General features: G+C 43.0%; 1 protein-coding gene and 1 long non-coding RNA gene across 3 annotated transcripts; one reads left to right on the plus strand and one right to left on the minus strand.

Annotated features, from left to right (window-relative positions):
- The first annotated feature begins 72 nt into the window (after window positions 1-72).
- Window positions 73-3580, plus strand: LOC309854872. The gene is made up of 2 exons (XR_014306469.1): window positions 73-2016; window positions 2234-3580. It is a non-coding gene; the product is annotated as an uncharacterized lncRNA (long non-coding RNA).
- On the minus strand, window positions 3272-6569 carry MRPS17 (mitochondrial ribosomal protein S17). 2 transcript variants are annotated; one of them, XM_082714471.1, is made up of 3 exons: window positions 6430-6569; window positions 5824-5963; window positions 3272-4078 (listed from the first exon to the last, which is right to left on the minus strand). In XM_082714471.1, the coding sequence occupies exons 2-3, from the start codon at window positions 5944-5946 to the stop codon at window positions 3809-3811; spliced, it is 393 nt and encodes a 130-aa protein (XP_082570597.1). In that variant the 5' UTR covers window positions 5947-5963; window positions 6430-6569; the 3' UTR covers window positions 3272-3808. The 2 variants fall into 2 exon arrangements, with proteins under 2 accessions (XP_082570597.1, XP_082570598.1); XM_082714472.1 differs by having other exon boundaries at window positions 6449-6567.
- Between the last annotated feature and the right edge of the window lie 17742 nt (window positions 6570-24311).

Consider the following 24311-nt stretch of genomic DNA (forward strand, 5'->3'; position numbering starts at 1 on the left):
GGCCGGGGCGGGGCCGGGGCGGGGCTGGGCGCGCGGCTGCTGCAGGGCGGGGCGCGGCCGCCAGGGAGGCGCAGGGCGCACGGTCCCGGCGCAGGAGGCCCCGCGGCCGGGAAGGAGGAGCGCCCGAGAGGCCTGCACTGGGCGACGACGAGCCCCGCGAAGGAATCCGGGCGCCTCCGCAGGTGCGCAGAGGAACGTGGGCTTTAATCACAAGGAGCGAGCAGCACCGCGCTCGACCCGGGCCTCTGCCGGCACCGTCCGCACTTCGTGCCGGCGCGGGTATTTCCTCTTCAAGCCGAGGCCGACCCCAGACGACGCGGTCACGGACACCTCCCGGCTGGAAACACACTCAGGTCGTCGCGCGGTCTCGGGACACCGTGTTCCGGTTCATTTCAACGCGGGCGGGCGCCGGCCGCGGCTCCGCTCTCCAGCCGGCCCCGTCCAGGGGCCGGGGTGTGCCGGGGGGATGCGCTGAGCGCGCCGAGCGCGGAGACGGAGAGGCTCCCAGGGCGGGAGAGCGAGTCCCGCGGCGCCACAGGCAGGGGCCGGAGCCCGGGCCGCCGGCGCCACAGCGTAGTCCCTGGGGGCGAGGAGCTGACCGGTGCAAGGGGGACATCTCCGGCCAAGGAAGCAACTTAGAAGCGTAGGGTCAGGACGGCACCTGTTCCCGGAAAATGCATCCCGGGTCCGATAAAAGGGCACAAGCGTAATCTCGAAAACTGCCGCCCAGACGAGGTAGGCAGAAAGGGAGCGAGACCGTGCGCGAAGGGGGAGCAACGAGGAGGAGGAGACGCCCAGCCGGCAAGGGGAGCATCTGAAGGGCCGCGCGAGACACTGCGGACGCCGAGAAGAAAATGCCCTCCGGACTGGGTAGCTGGGGGTGTCTCTGTTACCCAGGCAGGTCTCCGCCGAAGAGGGCGGCGGCTCGGGACACCTGGGTGGCTCCGGTCGTGATCCCAGGGTCCTGGGCAGGAAGCCTGCTTCTCCCTCTCCTACTCCCCCTGCTTGTGTTCTCCCCCCCTCACTGTGTCTCTGTCAAATAAATAAATAAAATCTTGGGGCGGGGGGTCAGGAACTGGGCTTCTTGGAGGCAAAGGAAGCACCAGCGAGCAAGGGGTGCAGTTTTCTGACTGGGGGATATTTGAACATGTTCGTATGCCACAGAGCCACCTGAGAGGACACAGAGGGGTCCTGTGTATGGAAAAGTGGCAACAAGGATTTGCTGCAGACCAGGGAGATACGTCTCTCTCTCTCTGGGAGGCCAGTGGAAAGAAGACCAAGGGGCACAAGACAGGAGGCCGGAGGCAGTGTGGCTGAGCAAGCTCCTGGTTTCAACTGGCTTACGTTAATGAACCTGTAAGGAACTGGAGAGATCCAAAAGGGAGGCTGAAGTGAGCTTTCCCCAGGGCAGAAAGGACATGTCCCCATCCTTCCCTGCAGGAGCCCTCTTCAAGCCCATGGTGTCAGTGTGCCCTTGTGACTTTCTCACATATTCTCCCAACTTCTCAGCTATTTTTCAAGAGACAAATGTTTTCAGGGGCATCTGGGTGGCTCAGTGGGTTAAGTCTCTGCCTTTGGCTCAGGTCAAGATCCCAGGGTCCTGGGATGGAGCCCGCATCCGGCTCTCTGCTCAGTGGGAAGCCTGCTTCTCCCTCTCTCTCTGCCTGCCTCTCTGCCTACTTATAATCTCTGTCAAATAAATCTTAAAAAAAAAAAAAAAAGACAAATGCCTTCTAATGCATTTTCCTGCATTGTAAATTTGGTAAATATTTCTTGGATTTGACCTTGCTTTTGTGATATTTAGCGTAAGGCCACTTATTCTGCACCTTCCCCCTCCATCATCTTGCTCTGGAGTTCCATTAACCCTGTGTGTCTCACTAGGCGAGGTACTTTAATTTCACAGGTGTATAGCTTAGGTTACTCCATGCCATAGAGGAAATATTGGGCATATTCCTGGAGCACAATTTTTATACCAAGATTATTAAGAAAAATATCTTAACATAAAAAAACAATAAAGTAGGGCGCCTGGGTGGCTCAGTGGGTTAAGCCGCTGCCTTCGGCTCAGGTCATGATCTCAGAGTCCTGGGATCGAGTCCCGCATCGGGCTCTCTGCTCAGCAGAGAGCCTGCTTCCCTCTCTCTCTCTCTGCCTGCCTCTCCATCTACTTGTGATTTCTCTCTGTCAAATAAACAAGTAAAATCTTTAAAAAAAAAACAAAAAAAAAACAATAAAGTATATGCAAACATTTTAAGTGTTTGAGGCTTTTGAGATGGCTTGTAGAGGTGTCCTGTTTATTCTAGGATAACCGGTTCCATACAGCTTCACCTGTGGGAAACCTAGGCACCATTTTGCTTGTTGGAACATCATCTATCCAACCTCTTTTCTTCTTTCCTTATTCAGCTCAGTTTAGGTCTTAGGACCAGTCTTTGAATAAGTCTGTCTCCTTCCTTCTAATCTTTCCTCTTCCAGCTCCATTCTCTACACTGATGCTGTAACGTTTATAGGAGTGTGAATCGAATTATATCATTCTCTTAAAAAATGTCAAATAACCTAAACCACCTAAGTATAATGTCTGCCTATTTCTTTTTCTTTCATTCATTCTTTTTTTAAAGCAAGTTTATTAAGCAAGTATACAGAAAAAGCTCTCAGGAGTGAGAGGGGTTCTGACAGAGTTGCCCTCTGCCTGTTTCCTTACCTGAGCTCCACTCATGTTCAAAATGTCCCAGCAGTCCTCACCAGCTTACAGAACCCCTTGGTTATGCTCCTTTTTCTCATACTTTCAGGATTTTACACTCTTCCCTCTGCGTGGAATGCCCTTTCCACAACCCTCATCTACTAGCCTGGAGACTATTCCTTTAAGATTTAGTTCTCTAACACTATCTAGTCTCTCCCGGGAAAGTTACCCTAATTTCTTCCCCACCGGTGTGCTTTTCTTTGCCACAAAGAACCCCGTGCATACCTCACTTACTAAATTATGAGCCTGAGTGTGTGGACAGTGCCTCGTGATTACTGCTGAAACCCTGTGCTTATAAAATACACATATTAGTTGAGACTGAAATATGTTCCAAATCTCTTTCTAAGAGCCAGAAGACTGAATTGCATAACTTGTTTCTTCAGGTCAAAATCTAGGTTCGTAGTTTATTAATAAACAGCAACAAAACAAACCCTCCAACTCAAATGCACAGTGCGAGAAGCTCTAAAACCTCATCAATGTATCAGATTTTAGGAACTCAGTCTTACTTAATCTACGCTAGAATACAGGATTAAAAAATAAGTGACAGAATTTTCAAGTTTTATTTTCTATGTTTCAACATTCATAATACAAACTTTAATCTGATAAAATCTGACCCCAATCAGACTGTTAATTATTTCCATTTGTAACTAGTTAAATCAGAAAAAAATTTAATTTCAAATATATGCCACCAAAAATAAATATTCACTTAATGTAGTCTTATCTGTTTTTTTATCAAAAGATATTTCCTCCCCAAATAAAGATTCTAAGATAAATTCAAGATTCCTTTGAAAGAAAAAAAAAAAGGATACCTTCTAACACAGTGAGCTTATAAAACAATGCTAGGGGACTGCTAGGCACACTTACTCTAAGAGGAAAGTATGTCCACTGAAAAGGAAATTTAAAACATGACCTTAAACTTTTATGAAAAATTTTAACGGCTTTTACTTCATTTACTTTTAGCTATTCCATAAATACCGGGAGAGAAATCAGTTTGTAATGAAACTTAAAAAAATTTCTTTTTCCATAAAGCAAGCTTATCAATCTTTCCCTTTGGCTCCTTCTTCCAATCCTCCTTCACTGTGCTGAAGAGCTTTTGAGTTCTTCCAGATTTTTGGGTAGGCAGGTGGTTTCTAAGCTGACTGGGCTTTCCAGGTAGGTAGTTCCTGCACAGGGTTTTCCAGTCACTGGATCTATGACCCGTCCGACTTTGAAAATGATCTCGGCCAGTTCATGTTTCACGTGCTTTGTTCGTGGAACAGGTAGAGCTTTGAGAAGCACAATATCCCCAACTGTGCACTGCTGAAGAGCATCATGGGCAAAGTAGGTTTTTCGTTTATTAAAATACTGTTGAAAGAAGGGGGAATAAAACAGTAGTTCCCATGTGTGATCTGACAATACAGTACAGAATATGAAAAAGATGCATGGAAAACAAGCTGGGACTTGGGGGAAAAAATAATACACTAGTACAGAAATTACCTGCTTAATTTCTGGAAAAACAGCTGAATTCTAGAGTGGATCATGTCCCTGAGCTCTCCAGCCTAATACCCTCAGTATCCTTGGTCTATCAAGCATCATCATTCTTTACCCTTATTTAAACTCTTTCTTCCTTGTGGAGCCTTCTCTCCAGCCTATAAACATGCTACTTTCACTACTAGCTATGTGATCTGGGGAAGTCACTTAATCATTCCAAGCTTAGTTTTTTTTTTTTCTCCCCCAGCAAAAAATGAAGCTCCAATATCTGCATCTCTAAAGTTACCCAGAGAATCAAATGCTATAATATACAAAAAACACTTAGCTCCATGTGTGGCTCACACTGCAGACTGAGCCACAGATGGCCATCAACAACCTTGCTACAGAAAGTATTTTCACTCTACATGCGAGAAAACAGGTCTGGAGTAAGGCAATGGGCACAGCTAGTAAACAAGAGTCCATATTCAAGCTAAGGTATTCTGACTCTCACGACAATAACCATGCTGTCAGTTTCCTGCTTGCTCCTGTGTTATTATTGTTAATAAAAGACCACTTTATTTGCTCCCTAACCCACTTGGTGTCCCCTTCCCTCAACTCTGTCACCTCTGAGGTGCCTGGGTGGCTCAGTCGGTTAAGTGTCTGTTTTTGGCTCAGGTCATGATCCCAGAGTCCTGGGAACAAGTCCTGCATCAGGCGCCCTGCTTCTCCCTCTGCCCCTCCCCCTTCCTGGGTGCACTCTCTCAAATAAAATCTTTAAAAACCAAAACTCCCTGTCACCTCTGCTCCTGTGTTTTTCATCCTAGATAGCAAAGCACATTTCTACCTCCCTGTATTCCCAACCTTGAATGCAGAGCCATCCCTGGCACTTTTTCTTGCTTCCTTGCACTTCTAACAAATCAGACTATTTTTTTCTGAAATCTACTTTTCCCACTCCATTTGCATTACTCCAAGGACTGTTTAGGTCCTTATATCCAGTTCTAGACTTTTGCAAAAGCCTTCTTATCTACTTCCTTACATCCAGTCCTCACCTGTGTCTCCAAGTCTGCCTTCCTTTGTCTATAGGATAAAATCCAACAACACCACATCCAAGGCCTCTCTCAGTCCAGCTCCCAGTGTTCTTCCATTCACTCAACAACAGTCAATGCCTATGGGGGTCAAGCTCTGGGCTTGATCTTGCCAAAGTACTTGTTGTTCCTGCACAATGTCATGCCCTTTAATGGCTAAAAGTACTCCCATAAGCCACTCATGATGGCCAGAATGACTCCCCCACACCTGGTCCTTTGGATAAAAGCCTTTCTGAGATTCAGCCCCAATGTCTCTTAACTGAGGATGCCCTCCTTCACCCATGTGGGAAGATAACAAGTGTCCTGCTCTCTGCTCCCAGTACTTTGCATACGAATGACTACAGGAGTTATCAGACCCAGTTAAAATTAACTCTATGTGTCCCCGGAATTTGAGAATGGACCACGATCAATTCGCTCCGTTAGACCCACAGGTGAGCACAGCGTCTGGCTCACAGCGGATGCCCAGGGCATCTGTACTGGCGCAACCGTTTCTCTGCTCAGAACCCACAACATGCTGTGATTTACCAGTGTCTTCTGAAAAAGGACATCCCTCACCTTTAATAAATAGGGATCCAAAACAAGTCTGGTCACTCTCACTTTGGCTGTTTTTTGCATTGCTGTTCCAATCACCTTCCCCACGACCCACTTGGCGTGGACGGACGAACGAACTACTGACATCACGTGGCTCCGGTCACCTGCAAAACAAATCCCGAAGTTCAAGGTGCGGGCTGTTGGGCTCCCACAATGAGTTCTGTTGCGAGAACCGCCGAAGTTCAGAAAGCTCTCCTGCCGGCCTTCCGGCACCGCCGCTGCGGAGACGCTCGCGCTCCGCCTCCTTCCCCCAGCCTTCCACCTCACACCGGGGACGGAGCCGGCCTGGTCGCCCAGGCCTCAGTCTCCCCGCGCGCAACGGGAGCGAGAACAGGCTCCCGCCGCAGCAGTGCTTTGAGGGTGCGCGGTCGCGGCGTCCCCGATTCCGTTCCTTCCGCTGGGCGTGCCCGTGCCCGAAGGCTCCGGCCCCGCTGCTCGCGCGCAAGGCCCAGACGGCCGGGACCTCCCCGGCCCCGGGAGGGCACCCCGGCTGGGTCCGTCCGCCGGGCCTGGGGTACGCTGGGGTGACTGACCCTCCCGCCCCGCACTACTCCAGGGTCAGGCACTCGCCTGGCCTCCAGGCTCTCACCGGGCCTAACCCTCCTCCGGATTCACCCACTGCAGCTGCAGGACACCGGCCGCGCTCGCCAACCCGCTCCGCTTTCGCCGCGCGCGGTGCGGACGGGCGGCGGGAGCGTGGGCCGGAGCGTGATGACGTCATGTCCTTGCACGACGGCTCCTCTCATTGGCCGCGTGGCCCATCGGCCGCGGGCGGAGTAAAGGCGTGGCTCCGCCCACTTCCCTCAGAGGGAACCGCGGACCGTGGGTCAACGGGGGACCTGTACCTGCGCCGTGTCCCCCGCGGTGCTGCTGAGGCGTGGCGGATTTCAGCCTTTCCTTTAACTAGTCCATTCGGCTTCCTCTTTTTCTGCCGAGCTCCCAGGCTTGGACTAGGCCTTTCAGAGCAGAGGAACCTCGTTCATTCTAAACGCCGGACACAGGACACTGCTAAATGATGAGACCCAAGCATTCTGCCCCACAGCTGCTTTAAAGAAACACTGCAGGTTTTTGTGCCCAGTTTGGTTTTACACGTTATTTCTCAATATCTGTGAGACGGAGAGAAGTCCAGCGTTGGCACACACTTCCTGCGCCAGTGACGGAGGAGCTCCGCGGGCCGTGAGCTGCTTGACCTCAGAGGGACGGAAAACTGGGACTGTGTTGGGAAATTAAGAGAAACGGAAAACAATAGCTACTGGCACAGACAATTTGAGGGTCAAAATATGGGTATGGAATCCTGTCTTTAACCATTGAAACATCTTAGCAACTGGTGAGGGAAGACTGAAAATAAGAATTCTCCCATACATTAGTCTGTCCAACACTCACTTCTTTCTTAGCAAACTGGTCTAGAACACTGCTTAGATTCTGTGCTAGGCAAAAAGATGCGATAAAGAAGACTCCTGCTCTCAAGAAGCCCACAGTCTAGTAGGGACAGGTGAGTAAAGAGACAAGTATTCCCACCCACAGTACAAAAGGGTTCCCCTTTCTCCCCATCCTCTCCAACACACGTTGTTTCCTGTCTTGTTGATTTTGGCCACTCTCACTGGTGTAAGGTGGTATCTCAGTGCAGTTTTGATTTGAATCTCCCTGGTGGCTAAACGGTGTGGAGATTCCTTAAGAAATGAATAACAGAGCCATCCTGTGACCCTGCAATTGCACTGCTGGGAATTTACCCCAAAGATACAGATGGCGTGAAAAGAAGGGCCATCTGTACCCCAATGTCCATGGCAGCAATGGCCACAGTAGCCAAACTGTGGAAAGAACCAAGATGCCCTTCAACAGATGAATGGATAAGGAAGATGTGGTCCATATACACCATGGAGTATTATGCCTCCATCAGAAAGGATGAATCCCCAACTTTTGTAGCAACATGGATGGGACTGGAGGAGATTATGCTGAGTGAAATAAGTCAATTATCATATGGTTTTGCCTATTTGTGGAGCATAAGGAATAACACGGAGATCACTGGGAGATGGAGATGAAAAGTGAGTTGGGGGAAACTGGAGGGGGATACAAACCATGAGAAACTGTGAACTCTGAAACAAACTGGGGGTTTTGGAGGGGTGGGTGAGCCTGGTGGTGGGTATTATGGAGGGCGCATATTGCATGGAGTACTGCATGTGCTGCATAAACAGTGAATTCTGGAACACTCAAAAGAAATTTAAAAAAATAAGTAAAAATTAAAAAAAAAAAAAGAAAGAAGTGTAAAACAATTGTACGTTATAGGAACCTTGAGAAAGGAATGCATACTTTTGTGGAGAGAGAAGGCTTGATCAATACATAGCCCTTGACCAGGGGCTGTATAGCTTGAGGGGAGAGGGACATGGGATTTGGGAAGGGGATTTGAAGCAGAAAGGAGAGCATGTGCAGGGGTGCTGGGGTGTGAGAGACAGTATGATGAGCAGGAGGCTGATACAGGAAAAGAATGACAGGGATAGAAATTGGTCAGAGATAGGCCTCTACCTTGTTAAGGGCCTGACCTCACTTTTTGTTCTAAATGATGAGAAGCCTTTGAGAGATCTGAATAGTTTTGGTAGCTTTCAACATCATTGTGGTAGGAGTGCGGAAGAGAGGAGAGATGTTGGGGAGATTGGAGGCTAGATGCTTTGTCAGGGGATGGTGAAAACCTAAATTGAAGCAGTGGGAATGGAAGAAAGAAGGTGGGTTGGAGAAGTGATTGGGAAATTGGTCATGTGAGGCAATGGGACAGAGAGGAGGTAAGAGTGTGCAAGTGAGGGAAAACCTTAACATGTCCACAACTGAGCTCCTTGTCCCTCAACCTTATTCCACCTCCTTTTCTCAAAGGCATCATCATGCACTCAATTAGTCAGGCACATCTTGGATTACACTCTCCTCTCTACTTTTATGAGTATTGTCATTTATACTTCCCAAATATTTATTGTCTATTTCTCTCCATCTCCACTAACCCAAGCCACCATCATTTCTGACTTAGACAAATGCAACTGCCATCCTTTAATTCTTTGCTTCCGTTCTTGTCTTTCTCTACATAGCAGTCAGAATACGCACATTGGATCATGACATTTCCTTGTTTAAAAACCCTATATATGGGTGCCTGGGTGGCTCAGATGGTTAAGTATCTGCCTTCAGCTCAGGTCATGATCTCAGGGTTCTGGGATCCAGTCCCAGGTCGGGTTCCCTGCTCAGTGGGGAGTCTATTCTCCCTCTGCCCCTCCCCTGCTTGTGTTCTCTCTCTCTCTTTCTCAAATGAATAAATAAAAATTGAAAAAAACAAAACAAAACCCTGACTGCTTCTCATTGTACTTGAATACATTTCAAGATCCTTAAAGGGCCTATAGGGTTGTACCATTTAAGAGTGCTTTTGGTGAATGTCTGTATATTAGGTAAACAAATAGAAGTTCTTAGGGGTGATGTCCCATCATGAAACAGGGTGGTTTTTTTTTTTTTTGAAGATTTTATTTATTTATTTGACAGACAGAGATCACAAGTAGGCAGAGAGGCAGGCAGAGAGAGAGGAGGAAGCAGGGTCCCCGCCTAGCAGAGAGCCCGATGTGGGGCTCGATCCCAGGACACTGGGATCATGACCTGAGCCGAAGGCAGAGGCTTTAACCCACTGAGCCACCCAGGCGCCCCATGAAACAGGGTGTTGAGAGGTTTGCAGTCCAGGTCTAGTGAGGGTCTTAACAATGTCATCAAGGAGTCATGTGCTTTCTATCTTTTATCTGCTATCTTCAGTGCTTTGGCTTGTTACCTCATGGGTACAAGATGGCTGTGGTAGTACCAGGAAGCACATTGAGTATCATGGCATAAAGGAGGAGCAAGGGCAGCATCAGCCCATCTGTCTTTTTATCAGGGAAACAAAAACTTCTGCTTATGTCTGCTTCACCAGTACTGTGCCATATGGCCACTTATTAAAGCCTCAGTTTTAAGAGAGGCTGGGAAGATGTGTGTACAGCATCTTTACCTCTGTATTGGAAGCAGGCAAATGAGAAAGGGGATTGGGAGTGGAAGTTGGGTTAAGTATGCAAAGTAGCTGCCCTAAATGTCTTTTGTTTACTTCTCCATCTCAATTTACATTCATCATCCTGTTAGCCACTACGCTCCAGTTATACTCTTAGCTTCTTGCATAAGCCAAGTTTAGTGAATCCTTTTATCCTGAGATTCTAGTCTTTCTTCACTACAAAGAAATTCTACTTTCTTCTTTCTCTTCCTCCTTTCTTCCATTTTCTCTTTGCTTCCTTTATAGTTTCTCTTCTTTACTTTGTAATTATTTCTTTCTGGAAGGTCTTGAAGAATTTAAATTTTGCATAGGTTAAAAATGTATATATTTGTACCTTTTTAAGACCTTGAAATACATAGCAATTTTTCAGATGATTAATTAATTTATAATCTATTATTTTGTTAATCCCTGGCAAAAGTGTATTTTTTATAGCCTTAGAACATGTCATTGTTTCTTTCCCCACTCTCTTTAGATCTCTGTGTTCTATTTGGCATTTCCTTTTTAGACAATCCAGCATTATTTATGTCAAAAATTTCCCGCACAGTTATAGAACCTTTTTAGCATTTGAAAATCACTTCTATATGTAGGTTTTCTTATCGCACATTTTTACAGATTTTATTTTATGGTTATGTGATCCACTCATTTTATATTATTATAAACCAGCCACACTCTATTTTCTACCATATCTCTGAAGTGGATGTTAATTCTTTCATATCTCTGCATCATCATTAGACTAAGTTGTACACATTTTATTTTTCAAAGTTCTTATCTAAATTTCAGTTAGTTTACGTATAGTGTAATAGTCATTTCATGTGTACGATATAGTGGTTCCACACCTTCCACACTACACCTGCTGCTCATCACAAGTGCAGCCCTTAATCCCATCTCCTATTTATTTCCTCTCCCCACCTCCCCTCCGATAACCATCAGTTGGTTCTCTATAGTTCAGAGTCTGATTCTTGGTTAGCTTCTCTCTCTTTTTTCTTTGCTTATTTGTTTTGTTTCTTAAATTCCACAGAGGAGAGAAATCATAGGGTATTTGTCTTTCTCTGACTGACTTATTTTATTTAGCTTTATACACTCTAGCTCTATCTGTGTCATTGTGAATGGTGAGATTTCCTTCTTCTTTATGGCTGAGTAATGTATAATCTCACATCTTCCTTATCCATTCATCGATTGATGGACACTTGGGCTATTTCCATAATTTGGCTATTTCAGGTAATGTTGCTATAAACATTGGGGTGCATGTATCCCTTTGGACTAGTATTTTTGTATTCTTTGGGTAAATACCTAGTGGTGCAATTGCTGGCTGATAGGGTAGCTCTATTTTTAACTTTTTGAGGAAACTCCACACTGTTTTCCAGAATGGCTGCATCAGTTTGCATTCTGATCAGCAGTGCAAGAGGGTTCCCCTTTTTTTTCACATCCTCACCAACAAGTGTGGTTTTATGTGTTGTAGATTTTAGCTGTTCTGACAGGAGTGAGGTAATGCCTCATTGTGGTTTTGATTTGCATTTCCCTGATGCTGACCGATGTTGAGCATCTTTTCATGTGTATGTTGCCCATCTGTATGTCTTCTTTGGAAAAATGTCTGTTCATGTCTTCTGTCCTTTTTTGAATTGGATTATTCATTTATTGGGCATTAGGTTTTATAAGTTCTTCACATATTTTGGATACTAACCCTTCATCCAATATGTCATTTGAAAATATCTTCTCCCATTCCATAGGTTGCCTTTTAGTTTTGTTGACTGTTTCCTTTGCTGTGCAGAAACTTTCTATTTTGATGAAGTTTATTTTTGCTTTTGTTTTCCTTGCCTCAGGAGACATATCTATAAGTTCCTATGGCCGATGTCAAAGAATTTACTGCCTATGTTCTCTTCTAGAATTTTTATGGCTTCAGGTCTCACATTTAGATCTTTCATCCATTATGAATTTACTTTTATGTATGGTGTAAGAAAGTGGTCCAGTTTCATTCTTTTGTATGCTGTTCTCCAGTTTTCCCAACACCATTTGTTGAAGAGCCTGTCTTTTTTCCATTGGATATTCTTTGTCAAAGATTAGTTGACCAGGGGCACCTGGGTGGCTCAGTGGGTTAAAGCCTCTGCCTTCGGCTCAGGTCATGACCCCAGGGTCCTGGGATTGAGCCCTGCATTGGGCTCTCTGCTCCATGGGGAGTCTGCTTCCTCCTCTCTCTCTCTGCCTGAGTCTCTGCCTACGTGTGATCTCTGTCTGTCAAATAAATAAATAAATCTTAAAGATTAGTTGACCATACTTTTATGGGTTCATATGGGTTTTCTATTCTGTTCCATTGATCTATGTGTCTATTTTTTGTGCCAGTATCATACTGTCTTGATCACTACAACTTTGTAATATAACTTGAAGTCTGGAATTGTGATTCCTCCAGTTTTCTTTTCTTTTTCAAGGTCTCTTTGGCTCTTGAGGGTCTTCTGTGGTTCCATACAGATTTTAGGATTATGTGCTCTAGCTCTGTGAAAGATGTTTTTCGTGTTTTGATAGGGATTGCATTAAATCTGTAGATGCTTTGGGTAGTATAAATGTTTTAATAATATTTGTTCTTCCAATCTATGAGCATGGAATGTCTTTTCATTTCTCAGTCTTGTCTTCAATTTCTTTCATCAGTGTTTTCATAGCTTTCAGAGCACAAGTCTTTCATCTCTCTTTGGTTAGGTTTATTCCTAGGTATCTTATTGTTTTTGGTGTGATTGTAAATGGGATTGGTTTCTTAAATTTCTCTTTCTACTGCTTCATTATTAGTGTATAGTAATGCAATAGATTTCTGAACATTGATTTTGTATCCTGTGACTTTTCTGAATTCATTTATCATTCTAGCAGGTTTTTGGTGGATTTTTTTCAGGTATCCTTCCTTCCTCCCTTTCTTCCTTTCTCCCTCCCTCCTTTCCTTCCTTTCTTCCTTCCAGAGATTTTTTTCCTTTCAGAGATTTTATTGATTTGACAGAGCATGGGCAGGAGAGCATAAGTGGGGGGGGGCGGGGCTGTCAGAGGGAGAAGGAGAAGTAGTCTCCCCACTGAGCATGGAACCTGATGTGGTTTGATTCTAGGACACTGGGATTATGACCTGAGCTAAGGGCAGATGCTTAACTGACTGAGGCACCCAGGTTCCCTCTTTCAGGTTTTCTACATAGAGTTGATGTCATCTGCAAATAATGAAAGTTAGATTTCTTCCTTGTTGACTTGGATGCCTTTTATTTCTTTTTATTGTCTGATTTCAGTGGCTAGGACTTCCAGTACTATGTCCAATAATAGTGGTTAGAGCGGACATCTCTGTATTGTTCCTGACTGTAGAGGGAAAGCTCTCAGTTTTTTTCCCATTGAGGATGATATTAGCCATGGGTTTTTCATATATGACCTTTATTCTGTGGAGGTATGTTCCCTGTAAACCTATTTCCTTGAGGGTTTTTGATCATAAATGGATGTTGTACTTTGTCAAATGCCTTTTCCACATCTAATGAGAGGATCATATGGTTCTTATCTTTTATTAATGTGATGTATCATGTTGATTGATTTGTTATCATGTTGATTGATTGATTTGTTAATAATTGAACCACACTTGTAGTCCAGGAGTAAGTCCTACCCGATCATGGTGAATGCTTTTTTAAATGTATTGCTGGATTCAGTTTGCCAGTATTTTATTGAGAACTTTTGCAACTATGTTCATCACAGATATTGGGCTGTAGTTCTCTTTTTCAGTGGTATCTTTATCTGGTTTTGTTATCAGGGTGATGATGGTCTACAGAATGAATTTGGAAGTTTTCCTTCCTTTTCAATTTTTTTGGGATAGTTTTAGAAGAATAGGCATTAACTCACCTTTTTTTTTTTTTAAAGATTTTATTTATTTATTTGACAGAGAGAGATCACAGTAGACAGAGAGGCAGGCAGAGAGAGAGAGAGAGAGAGAGAGAGAAGCAGGCTCCCTGCTGAGCAGAGAGCCCGATGTGGGACTCGATCCCAGGACCCTGAGATCATGACCTGAGCCGAAGGCAGCAGCTTAACCCACTGAGCCACCCAGGTGCCCCACCTTTTTTTTTTTTTTTTTTTAAAGATTTTATTTATTTATTTGACAGAGAGAAATCACAAGTAGACAGAGAGGCAGGCAGAGAGAGAGGAAGGGAAGCAGGTTCCCTGCTGAGCAGAGAGCCCGATGCGGGACTCCATCCCAGGACGGTGAGATCATGACCTGAGCCGAAGGCAGCGGCCCAACCCACTGAGCCACCCAGGTGCCCTGGCATTAACTCACCTTTAAATGTGTGGTAGAATTCGCCCATGAAGCCGTCTGGTCCTGGACTTTCGTTAGTTGGGAGTTTTTGATTACTGATCAATTTCTTAACCAGTTACCAGTCTGTTCAAATTTTAATTTTTCTTATTTCAATTTTGGTAGTTTTTTTTTTTTTTTTGACAGACAGAGATCACAAGCAGGCAGAAAGACAGGCAGAGAGAGAGGAGGAAGCAGGCTCCCCGCTGAGCAAAGAGCCTGATGCAGGGCTCGATCCCAGGACTCTGGGATCATGACCTGAGCCAAAGGCAGAGGCTTTAACCCACTGAGCCACCCAGGTGCCCCTCAATTTTGGTAGTTTATATGTTTTTAAGAATTTATCCATTTCTTCCGGGTTGTCCAGTTAGTGGCATATTGTTTCTCATAATATTCTCTCGTACTTGTTTGTATGTCTGTGATGTTGGTTGTTGTTTATCCACTCGCATTGGTGATTTTATTTATTTGGATCCTTTCTCTTTTCTTTTTGATAAGTCTGCCTAGAGGTTTATCAATTTTATTATTTTTTTTTTCCAAAGAGGCAGCTGGTGGTTTCATTGATCTGTTCTATTGATTTTTTGGTTTCTATAGCATTTATTTCTGCTCTAATTTTTATTATTTCCTTCCTTCTGCTGTCTTTAGGCTTCCTTTGTTCCATGTGTAGTTTTAGTTTTGTTTTATCAATGAAAGGAGGTGAATCAGGATCTTTCTGTGCTGCCATCTTAAACCCTCTCCATCCCGTTTTTCCTTCGCCCATTAAAATTTTGAGTTATTTGTTACTTTGCTATTTACTTGTAGGAGATTCTTATATATCTTGGATATTAACCTGTTATTGGATACATGATTTGAAAATACTATCTCCCATTTCTAGGTTACTTTTTAATTATTATTATTATTATTATTATTATTATTTTTATCCCTTTGCTCTGCAAAGTTAATGAGTCAACTTGTTACTTTTGCTTTTGTTTTCTGTGTCATTTTCAAAAAAAACTATTGACAAGACCATGTCAAGGAGATTCTCTGCTATGTTTTCTTCTAGAAATTTTATGATTTGAGGTCATATGCTTAAGTTTCTAATCCATTTTGTGCTCCTATTTTTACACACTGTAGTCTGGTGTAAAATAACCATTCAACTTTATTATTATTTTTAAAGATTTTATTTATTTATTTATTATCAGAGAGAGAGAGAGCGCGAGCGCAAGAAGGCAGAGAGGCAGGCAGAGGGAGAGAGAGAAGCAGGCTCCCCACTGAGCAGGGAGCCCAATGCTGGACTCTATCTCAGGACTCTGGGATCATGACCTGAGCAGAAGGCAGCGGCTTAACTGACTGAGCCACTCAGGCATCCCCAGTTTTATTCCTGTATATATGTTCATTTAGTTTCCCTAACAAGGTTATCCTTTCCCCATTGTATACTCTGGAAACTTGGTTGAAAATTTGTTGCCTATGTGTCATATATTTCTAGGAATTCCATTCTGTTCTACTGGTCTATTATCTCTTTTTATTAGCATAATTTTCTCTAGATATATCCATATTGTGCTATATATCAGTACTTATTTCCTTTTTATCATTGAGTAATATTCTGCTTTATGAATATAGCACATTTTGTTTATCCATTCATCAGTTATTGGATATTTGGGTTGTTTCTGCTTTTGGTCTATTATGAATAATGCTATGAATGTAAATTTTGTACAGATACATGTTTTTATCTTTCTTGCGGATATACCTAGGAGAATTACCTGTCAGATAGTAACTCCACATTTATCATTTTGAAGAACTGCCGACTCTTCCAAAGTAGCTGCACCAATTTACATTTCCAGCAGCAGTGCCTGAACATTTCAATTTCTCCCACTGTCCTCCCCAACACTTGCTATTATTTTAGTTGTAGCCATAAAAGAGGTTTTGAAGTATTATCTCATCATGCTTTTGATTTGCATTTCCTCAATGGTTAATGATGTTGAGTATCTTCTCATGTGTTTACTGGACATTTTTCTGTCTTCTTGGAGAAGTGTCTATTCAGATTTTTTGCTCTTTTTCAATTAGATTGCCTTTTTTAAAAAAAAAAAACTAGGTTGTCCTTTAAAAAATATTTTTATTTGAGAGAGGGAGAGAGAGAGAACAAGTGAGAGCCTGAGCCGGGAGGGCCAGGGAGGGAGGAGAGGGACAGGGAGGAGCAGACTCCTGGTGAGCAGGGAGCCTGACGCAGGACTCTATCCCAGTACCCTGGGATCATGACCTAAGCCAAAGGCAGACACTTAACTGACTGAGCCACCCAGGCACCCCCATTAGGTTGTTTTTTTATTGCAAGTTTTCCACAAATGGCCTACTAGATCTTTACATATTCTAAATATGAATCTCCATCAGATATGATTTGCAGATATTTCTTTTTTTTTAAAGATTTTATTTATTTATTTGACAGAGAGAAATCACAAGTAGATGGAGAGGCAGGCAGAGAGAGAGAGAGAGAGGGAAGCAGACTCCCTGCTGAGCAGAGAGCCCGATGTGGGACTCGATCCCAGGACCCTGAGATCATGACCCGAGCCGAAGGCAGCAGCTTAACCCACTGAGCCATCCAGGTGCCCTGATTTGCAGATTATTTCTTTCCAGTCTGTGGCTTGTCTTTCTACCTTCTTGATGATTTCCTTGGCAGCACATTTTTTTTTTTTTTTACATTTTGATAAAGTCTGATTTGTCTATTTTTTTCTTTTGTCATTGTGGCTGTGGTATTGCATCTAGGAAGACTTTGCTTATTCAAGATTATGAAGATTTAATACTAAGTAGTTTTTTTGTTTACCATTTTTAAAAAAAATTATATTTACAGATCTTATATTTAGTAGGTCTTTGATCCTTTTTGAGTTTTTTTTTTAATGGTGTAAGAAAGGAGTCTAACTTTATTCTTTAGTATGTGGACTCCAGTTGTTCCAGCATCATTTGTTTAAAAACTCTTCTTTCCTTATTGGATTGTCATGACACCCTTATTAAGGAACGTATGTATTGCATGGAACACTGGGTGTGGTGCATAAACAATGAATCTTGGAACACTGAAAAAATAAAATAAAATTAAAAAATTGATGGATCATCATAAATGTAAGGGGTTATTTATGGACTCTCAATTGTGTTCTATTTATCGATATGTCTAATCTATGCCAGTACCATTGTGTCTCGATCATGATAGCCTTGTAGTAATTTTTGAAATCAATAAGTGTGAGTCCTCTACCTTTGTTCTTTTTCAAGAATATTTTGTCTATTCTTGCTCTTTGCATTTCTATATGAGTTTTAGGATTAGTTGGTCCGTTTCTGCAACCCCCTGAGAGTTTATTAGATCCGTGTTAGATCCGTCTTCTGCCCTTCTCAGCCGTTGTTCGTTGCCTTCTTTCACTGAAGACTTCCTTTATCCTTTGCATTTTCTTTAAAGATTTCATTTATTTATTTGACAGAGAGAAATCACAAGTAGGCAGAGAGGCACACAGGGGCGGGGGGAAGCAAGCTCCATGCTGAGCAGAGAGCCCAATGTGGGGTCAATCCCAGGACCCTGGGATCATGACCTGAGCTGAAGGCAGAAGCTTTAACCCACTGAGCCACCCAGACACACCTTTATCCTTTGTATTAAAATATTTCAGTTTCATGTTTCTCGCAGATGAAATATTAGACTTACATAACAAATGTGCTCATCTAACTATCTGATCCTGAATATAAGAGTGACACCAATAAATGGAACCAATAAAATACCTTTATTTCTAAGGATATTGGAATGTTCAGATCTATTTGGAAACATTTTGGTGAATGTTAGCTGATAATATGTTACAAGAAATTGTAAGAAGATAAAACTGCTCTAAGGGCAAACATTTTCAGACAAAGGGCCTGTTTTCAGGTTTACTCCTTGCCTTCCTCTTGATAATACGCCTGCCCTGTTTGTCATGGGATGTGAGTTGTTATTGTGATGAAGGGATTGTAGTGTGTGGAATAATGTCTGACCAAAATTCATGTCTACCCAGAACCTGAGAATGTGACTTCATTTTGAAATAGGGTCTTTGCAGATGTGATTAGTTAAGGATCTTAAGATAATATCATATTGGAATTAGGGCAGGTGCTAAAACCAATGTTATAAGAAGTGAGGAGACAGAGATACACAGAGAAAAGGGCCATGCAAAGATTGAGAAAGAGACTGATGTGATGCAGCTGTAAGCCAAGGGTTTCTGGAAGCCCATAGAATCTAGGAAGAAGAAAGATTTTCCCCTGAAGTCTTCAGAGAGAACATGGCCCTGCTGAAATCTTGGTTTTGTACTTTAGCCTCTAGAACTCAGAGGATACATTTCTGTTGCTTTAAACGTCTTAGTTTGTGGTAGTTTGATATGTCAGTCCAAGGAACTTAATAAGCTGGTGTGTGTGAAGTTATAACATTTTCATTAAAAATATTTTATTTGTTTATTTGACAGAGTGCTAGAGAGAGAGCACAAGTCAGCAGAGTGGCAGTGAGAGGGGGAGAGAGAGAAGCAGGCTCTCCGCTGAGCAGGGAGCCTGATGCGGGCCCGATCCCAGGACCCTGGAATCATGACCCGAGCCAAAGGCAGCCGCTCAATGAACTGAGCTACCAGGGCACCCCTGAAATGTTGTGAAGGTAGCAGACTTTGATAGAATAAGCACTTTCAAATGTACTCTTAAGACTAGGGGTGGGACGCCTGGGTGGCTCAGTTGGTTAGGCAGCTGCCTTCAGCTCAGGTCATGATCCCAGCGTCCTGGGATCGAGTCCCACATCGGGCTCCTTGCTCAGCGGGGGGCCTGCTTCTCCCTCTGCCTCTGCCTGCCATTCTGTCTGCCATTCTGTCTGCCTGTGCTCGCTCCCCCCCCCCGATAAATAAATAAAATCTTAAAAAAAAAAAAAGACTAGGGGTCAGCAAACTGTAACCTATAAGCTGTATCTAGCCTGCTGCAGGCTTTAAAAATTAATTCCAGTGTAATGAGTACACAGTGTCATCTTAGCATCAGGTGTACAATGTAGGCTAAACAATTCTTTTTTTTATTAATTTAAAAAATTTTTATTAACATATAATGTATTATTAGGCCCAGGGGTACAGGTCTGTGAATCGCCAGGTTTAGATACTTCATAGCACTCAACATAGCACATACCCTCCCAAGGGTCCATAACCCTGCCACCCTCTTCCTCCCCCCTCCCCCTGGAAACCCTCAGTTTGTTTTGTGAAATTAAGAGTCTTTTATGGTTTGTCTCCCTCTCAGTCCCATCTTGTTTCATTTATTCTTTTCCTACCCCCCAAACCCCCACGTTGTATCTCTCCTTCCTCATATTAGGGAGATCATATGATAGTTGTCTTTCTCTGATTGACTTATTTCGCTAAGCATAATACCCTCTAGTTCCATCCACGTTGTCACAAATGGCAAGATTTCATTTCTTTTGATAGCTGCATAGTATTCCATTGTGTATATATACCACATCTTCTTTAGCCATTCATCTGTTGATGGACATCTAGATTCTTTCCATAGTTTGGCTATCATGGACATCACTGCTATAAACATTGGGTGCACATGCCCCTTTGGATCACTACATTTTTAATCTTTAGGGTAAATACCCAGTAGTGCAATTGCTGGGTTGTAGGGTAGCTCTATTTTCAACTTTTTGAGGAATCACCATGCTGTTTTCAAGAGTGGTTGCACCAGCTTGCATTCCCACCAACAGTGTAGGAGGGTTCCCCTTTCTCTGCATCCTCGCCAGCATCTATAATTTCCTGACTTGTTAATTTTAGCCATTCTGACTGGTGTGAGGTGGTATCTCATTGTGGTTTTGATTTGTATTTCCCTGATGCCGAGTGATGTGGAGCACTTTTTCATGTGTTTGTTGGCCATCTGGATGTCTTCTTTGCAGAAATGTCTGTTCATGTCTTCTGCCCATTTCTTGATTGGATTATTTGTTCTTTGGGTGTTGAGTTTGATAAGCTCTTTATAGATTTTGGATACTAGCCCTTTATCTGATATGTCATTTGCAAATATCTTCTCCCATTCTGTCAGTTGTCTTTTGATTTTGTTAACTGTTTCCTTTGCTGTGCAAAAGCTTTTGATCTTGATGAAATCCCAATAGTTCATTTTTGCCCTTGCTTCCCTTGTTTGGTGATGTTCCTAGGAAGAAGTTGTTGTGACTGAGGTCAAAGTGGTTTCTGCCTGTGTTCTCCTCAAGGATTTTGATGGATTCCTTTCTCACACTGAGGTCCTTCATCCATTTTGAGTTTATTTGTGGTGTAAGGAAATGGTCCAGTTTCATGCTTCTGCATGTGGCTGTCCAATTTTCCCAACACCATTTGTTGAAGAGACTGCATTTTTTTTCCATTGGATGTTCTTTCCTGTTTTGTTGAAGATTAGATAACCATAGAGTTGAGGGTCTATTTCTTATTGATTTTGAGGGGAGTTCTCTGCACCTCCTGGATTTTGATGGTTGTTCCCTTTGCCATATTAGGGAAATTCTCTCCAATAATTCTCTCCAATATAACTTTTGCTCCCCTCTCTTCTTCTTCTGGAATCCCAATTATTCTAATGTTGTTTTGTCTTATGGTATCACTTATCTCTCAAATTCTCCCCTCATGGTCTGGTAGGTGTTTGTCTCTCTTTTGCTCAGGTTCTTTGTTCTCTGTTATTTGGTCTTCTATATCACTTATTCCCTCTTCTGCCTCATTTATCCTAGCAGTAAGAGACTCCATTTTTTACTGCACCTCATTAATAGTTTTTTTTTTTTAATTTCAATTTGGTTAGATTTTAGTTCTTTTATTTCTCCAGTGTTTCTCTAATATCTTCCATGGCTTTTTCAAGCCCGGCTAGTACCTTGAGAATTGTCATTCTGAACTCTAGTTCTGACATATTACCAATGTCCATATTGATTAAGTCCCTAGACTTCAGTACTGCCTCTTGTTCTTTTTTTTTTTTTAAATTTTTTATTTATTTTATTTTTACAGAGAGATCACAAGCAGACAGAGAAGCTGAGAGAGAGAGGGAAGCAGGCTCCCTGCTTAGCAGAGAGCCCGATGCAGGACTCGATCCCAGGACCCTGAGATCATGACCTGAGCCGAAGGCAGCGGCTTAACCCACTGAGCCTCCCAGGCACCCTCTCTTGTTCTTTTTTATTGTGGTGACTTTTTCTGCCTTGTCATTTTATCCAGATAAGAATATATGAAGGAGCGAATAAAATACTAAAAGCGTGGCAAAGACCCCAGGAAAATGCGCTTTAACCAAATCAGAAGAGATACCAAATAGTGGGGAAAAGAAAGGGGGTAAAAAGAAGTTCAGGGAGGGGCGCCTGGGTGGCTCAGTGGGTTGGGCCACTGCCTTCGGCTCGGGTCATGATCCCGGGGTCCTGGGATCAAGTCCCACATGGGGCTCTCTGCTCGGCAGGGGGCCTGCTTCCCTTCCTCTCTCTCTGCCTGCCTCTCTGCCTGCTTGTGATCTCTCTCTGTCAAATAAATAAATAAAATCTTAAAAAAAAAAAAAAAGAAGTTCAGGGGAAAAAATTAAAAAAAAATAAAGGAAAAATATAAAAAAGAAAAAAGTATATATTAGACTCATGAATAGAAACAGGGTCTTGCACTTAATTTTGGGAGTATTTTGGTCTCTTAGAAGAAACTACCTCTCAAAATTTTAAAGAATGAAAAACATATATAAGGGTAAACACAAGGAAGGGATGAATATGACTATAAAGATGAAAAATTTTTTTTAATTTCTAAAAAAAGAGTTGATAAGATAAGTTGGTTAGGAGAATAAAGAAAAAGAAAGTGGAGAGAATATGCTCAGGCTGGAGACGAGAACAAAGCCCTGTGCTAGATTTAGGGTATATTTTGATTAGAAGAAGTTGTATCCCAAATTTTTTTAGAAGAAAAAACCCAGGTGTATACAAAAAATAAAGTTAGATACAATGAAGCATAAAATATAAGTATAATAATGAAGGTTCAAAAAAGATTTTTTAAAAAATGAAAGGTATTGTTAAGATAAATTCACTAAAAAAATGTTAAAAGAGGAAAGGGTAAAAGTTAAAAAATTTAGCAGAAGAAAAAATAAAATTAAAAAAAAATTAATTTACTTTGCAAGACTAAAGAATCATGGGGAGAGAACCATGAATTCCATGCTTTTCTTTCTTCTCTGGAATTCTGCTGTTCTCCTTGGTAAGTGAACTTGGTGTTTGCTGGATATCTTGCTGATCTTCTGGGGGAGGGGCCTGTTGTAGTGATTCTCAAGTGTCTTTGCCGGAGACAGAATTGCCCCGCCCTTAGGAGGGGCCAGGTTAAGTAATCTGCTGGGATTCAATTTCGGGAGCTGTTATTCCCTCAACGCTTTCTGTAGAGTTCTGGAGGACGGGAATGAAAATTGTGGCCGCCCAATCTCCAGCCCGGAGAAGCCAAGAGCTCGGGGCCCCACTCCTCAGTACGCCCTCAGAGAAAAGCGCTCAATCACTCCTATCTCCTTAGTCTCAGGCTGCGCTCCGAGTTCACCCAGCCTGTGGCCAAGCGTCTCTGTCTCTGGCACACAGCCCCACCTGGAGTCTCCAAACCCCGCAGATCCCTGCATTCTTCCGGGGGGGGGGTGTCTCCCCGGTTCTTGTGGGGTCTCTCCTCACAGAGCAGCGGCCTGTGTCCCGGGCCACAATTTAAGGTAACCCCAAGTTAAGAGCTCACTCCTTGGCTCTGTCTCTGTAGCCAGCTTCCCTGCTCTAATACCTGTGAGTTCTGCAACACTCAGACACCCCCGATCCTTCTGTGACCCCGTGGGACCTGAGACCATGTTGTCCCCACATGGGCTTCACTCCGGCTTAGCCTCTGGAGCGATGTCCCTCAGCAGAACAGACTTTTAAAAGTTCTGATTTTGTGCTCCGTTGCTCCGCTGCTTGCCAGCCCCTCCCCACGTGGTCCATCCTCCTGTCTCTTTGGATTCACTTCTCTGCTTCTCCTACCTTTCAGAAAGTGGTCAATTTTCTGTTTCTAGGATTGTTGCTCTTCTTGTCTTCGATCTGTTGGATTTGTAGGTGTTCAGAATGGTTTGATAAGCTGTCTAGCTGATCTCCTGCTACCTGTTGTTGTCTCAGCCTGCTACTTCTCTGCCATCTTGACTCCTCCTAACTAGACTAAAGAATTCTATATGTTACTTAGTACTAGTCCCTTTCACCTATTCTACCCACCCCCTCACACACCTCCCCTCTGGCAAATACCTATTTACTCTCTATACTTAAGATTTTATTTTCTATGGCTGCCTTAGTGCTATGGTGGGAGATTTGAGTAACTTCCAAAGAACTGTATGTCCCCAAAGCGTAAAAACTGCGTAAAAAAAAAAAAAGCGTAAAAAAAATGGCTTACATCATCAAACTGTCTACTGACTTCATGACCACAGGCATCATGATGACAACAACTTTAAAAAGATCTTTAACTTTAAACTTTAAATCTTAATCTTTTAACTTTAAAAAAGGTATTTGGTAGAATGAACTTGTCTACGAATGCATGATTCTCAAAACAGCAGTCACTTAAAGGAGACAGAAGTTTATTTCTCTCATCCACATTTAAACAGTGAAAAGCTGGAATGCCAACCTTATGATTACCAGCAACTCTGCTCCTTCTGTATTGCTGATTTTCCATCCTCAACATATTGTTTCTACTTCATAAGCCAAGATGCAGCTAACCCATCTATATTCTAGTCAGTAGGAACAGAGAAAGGGAAAAAGAGCATACTTTCCTTGAAGGACTCTTCTAGGAATTTAGTCACACTTCTACCTATATTTAATTTGCCAAAACTCAGTCATGTGGTCACATGTAGCCACAAGGTGGCTGAGAAATTTATTCTGAGAGGCTAAGTGCACAGTTAAAAATCAGGGATTCTATTATTTTGGGAGGGAAGGAACAGATCTTAGGGAATGGACTAATAACGTCTGCCACAGCTAACCAGGCTGGCTTTTGTCCTTTTTGTTACTCAAGGATCCAAGGGAAAACACTATACCTCAAATAAAGTTGTAATAATATTAACATACTTAAACCTCTTGAACAAATGGCTTTATACCACAGGAATGCATCTGCGGTTCTGTTTCAGGAGTCCCACCAGGAAAATGGTCAAGGATTTGAATCTAGTTATTTCAGGGAGGACTTCATACCTGAT

Source organism: Mustela nivalis (genome assembly GCF_964662115.1).
Source record: "Mustela nivalis genome assembly, chromosome: 19".
NCBI lineage: Eukaryota > Metazoa > Chordata > Mammalia > Carnivora > Mustelidae > Mustela > Mustela nivalis.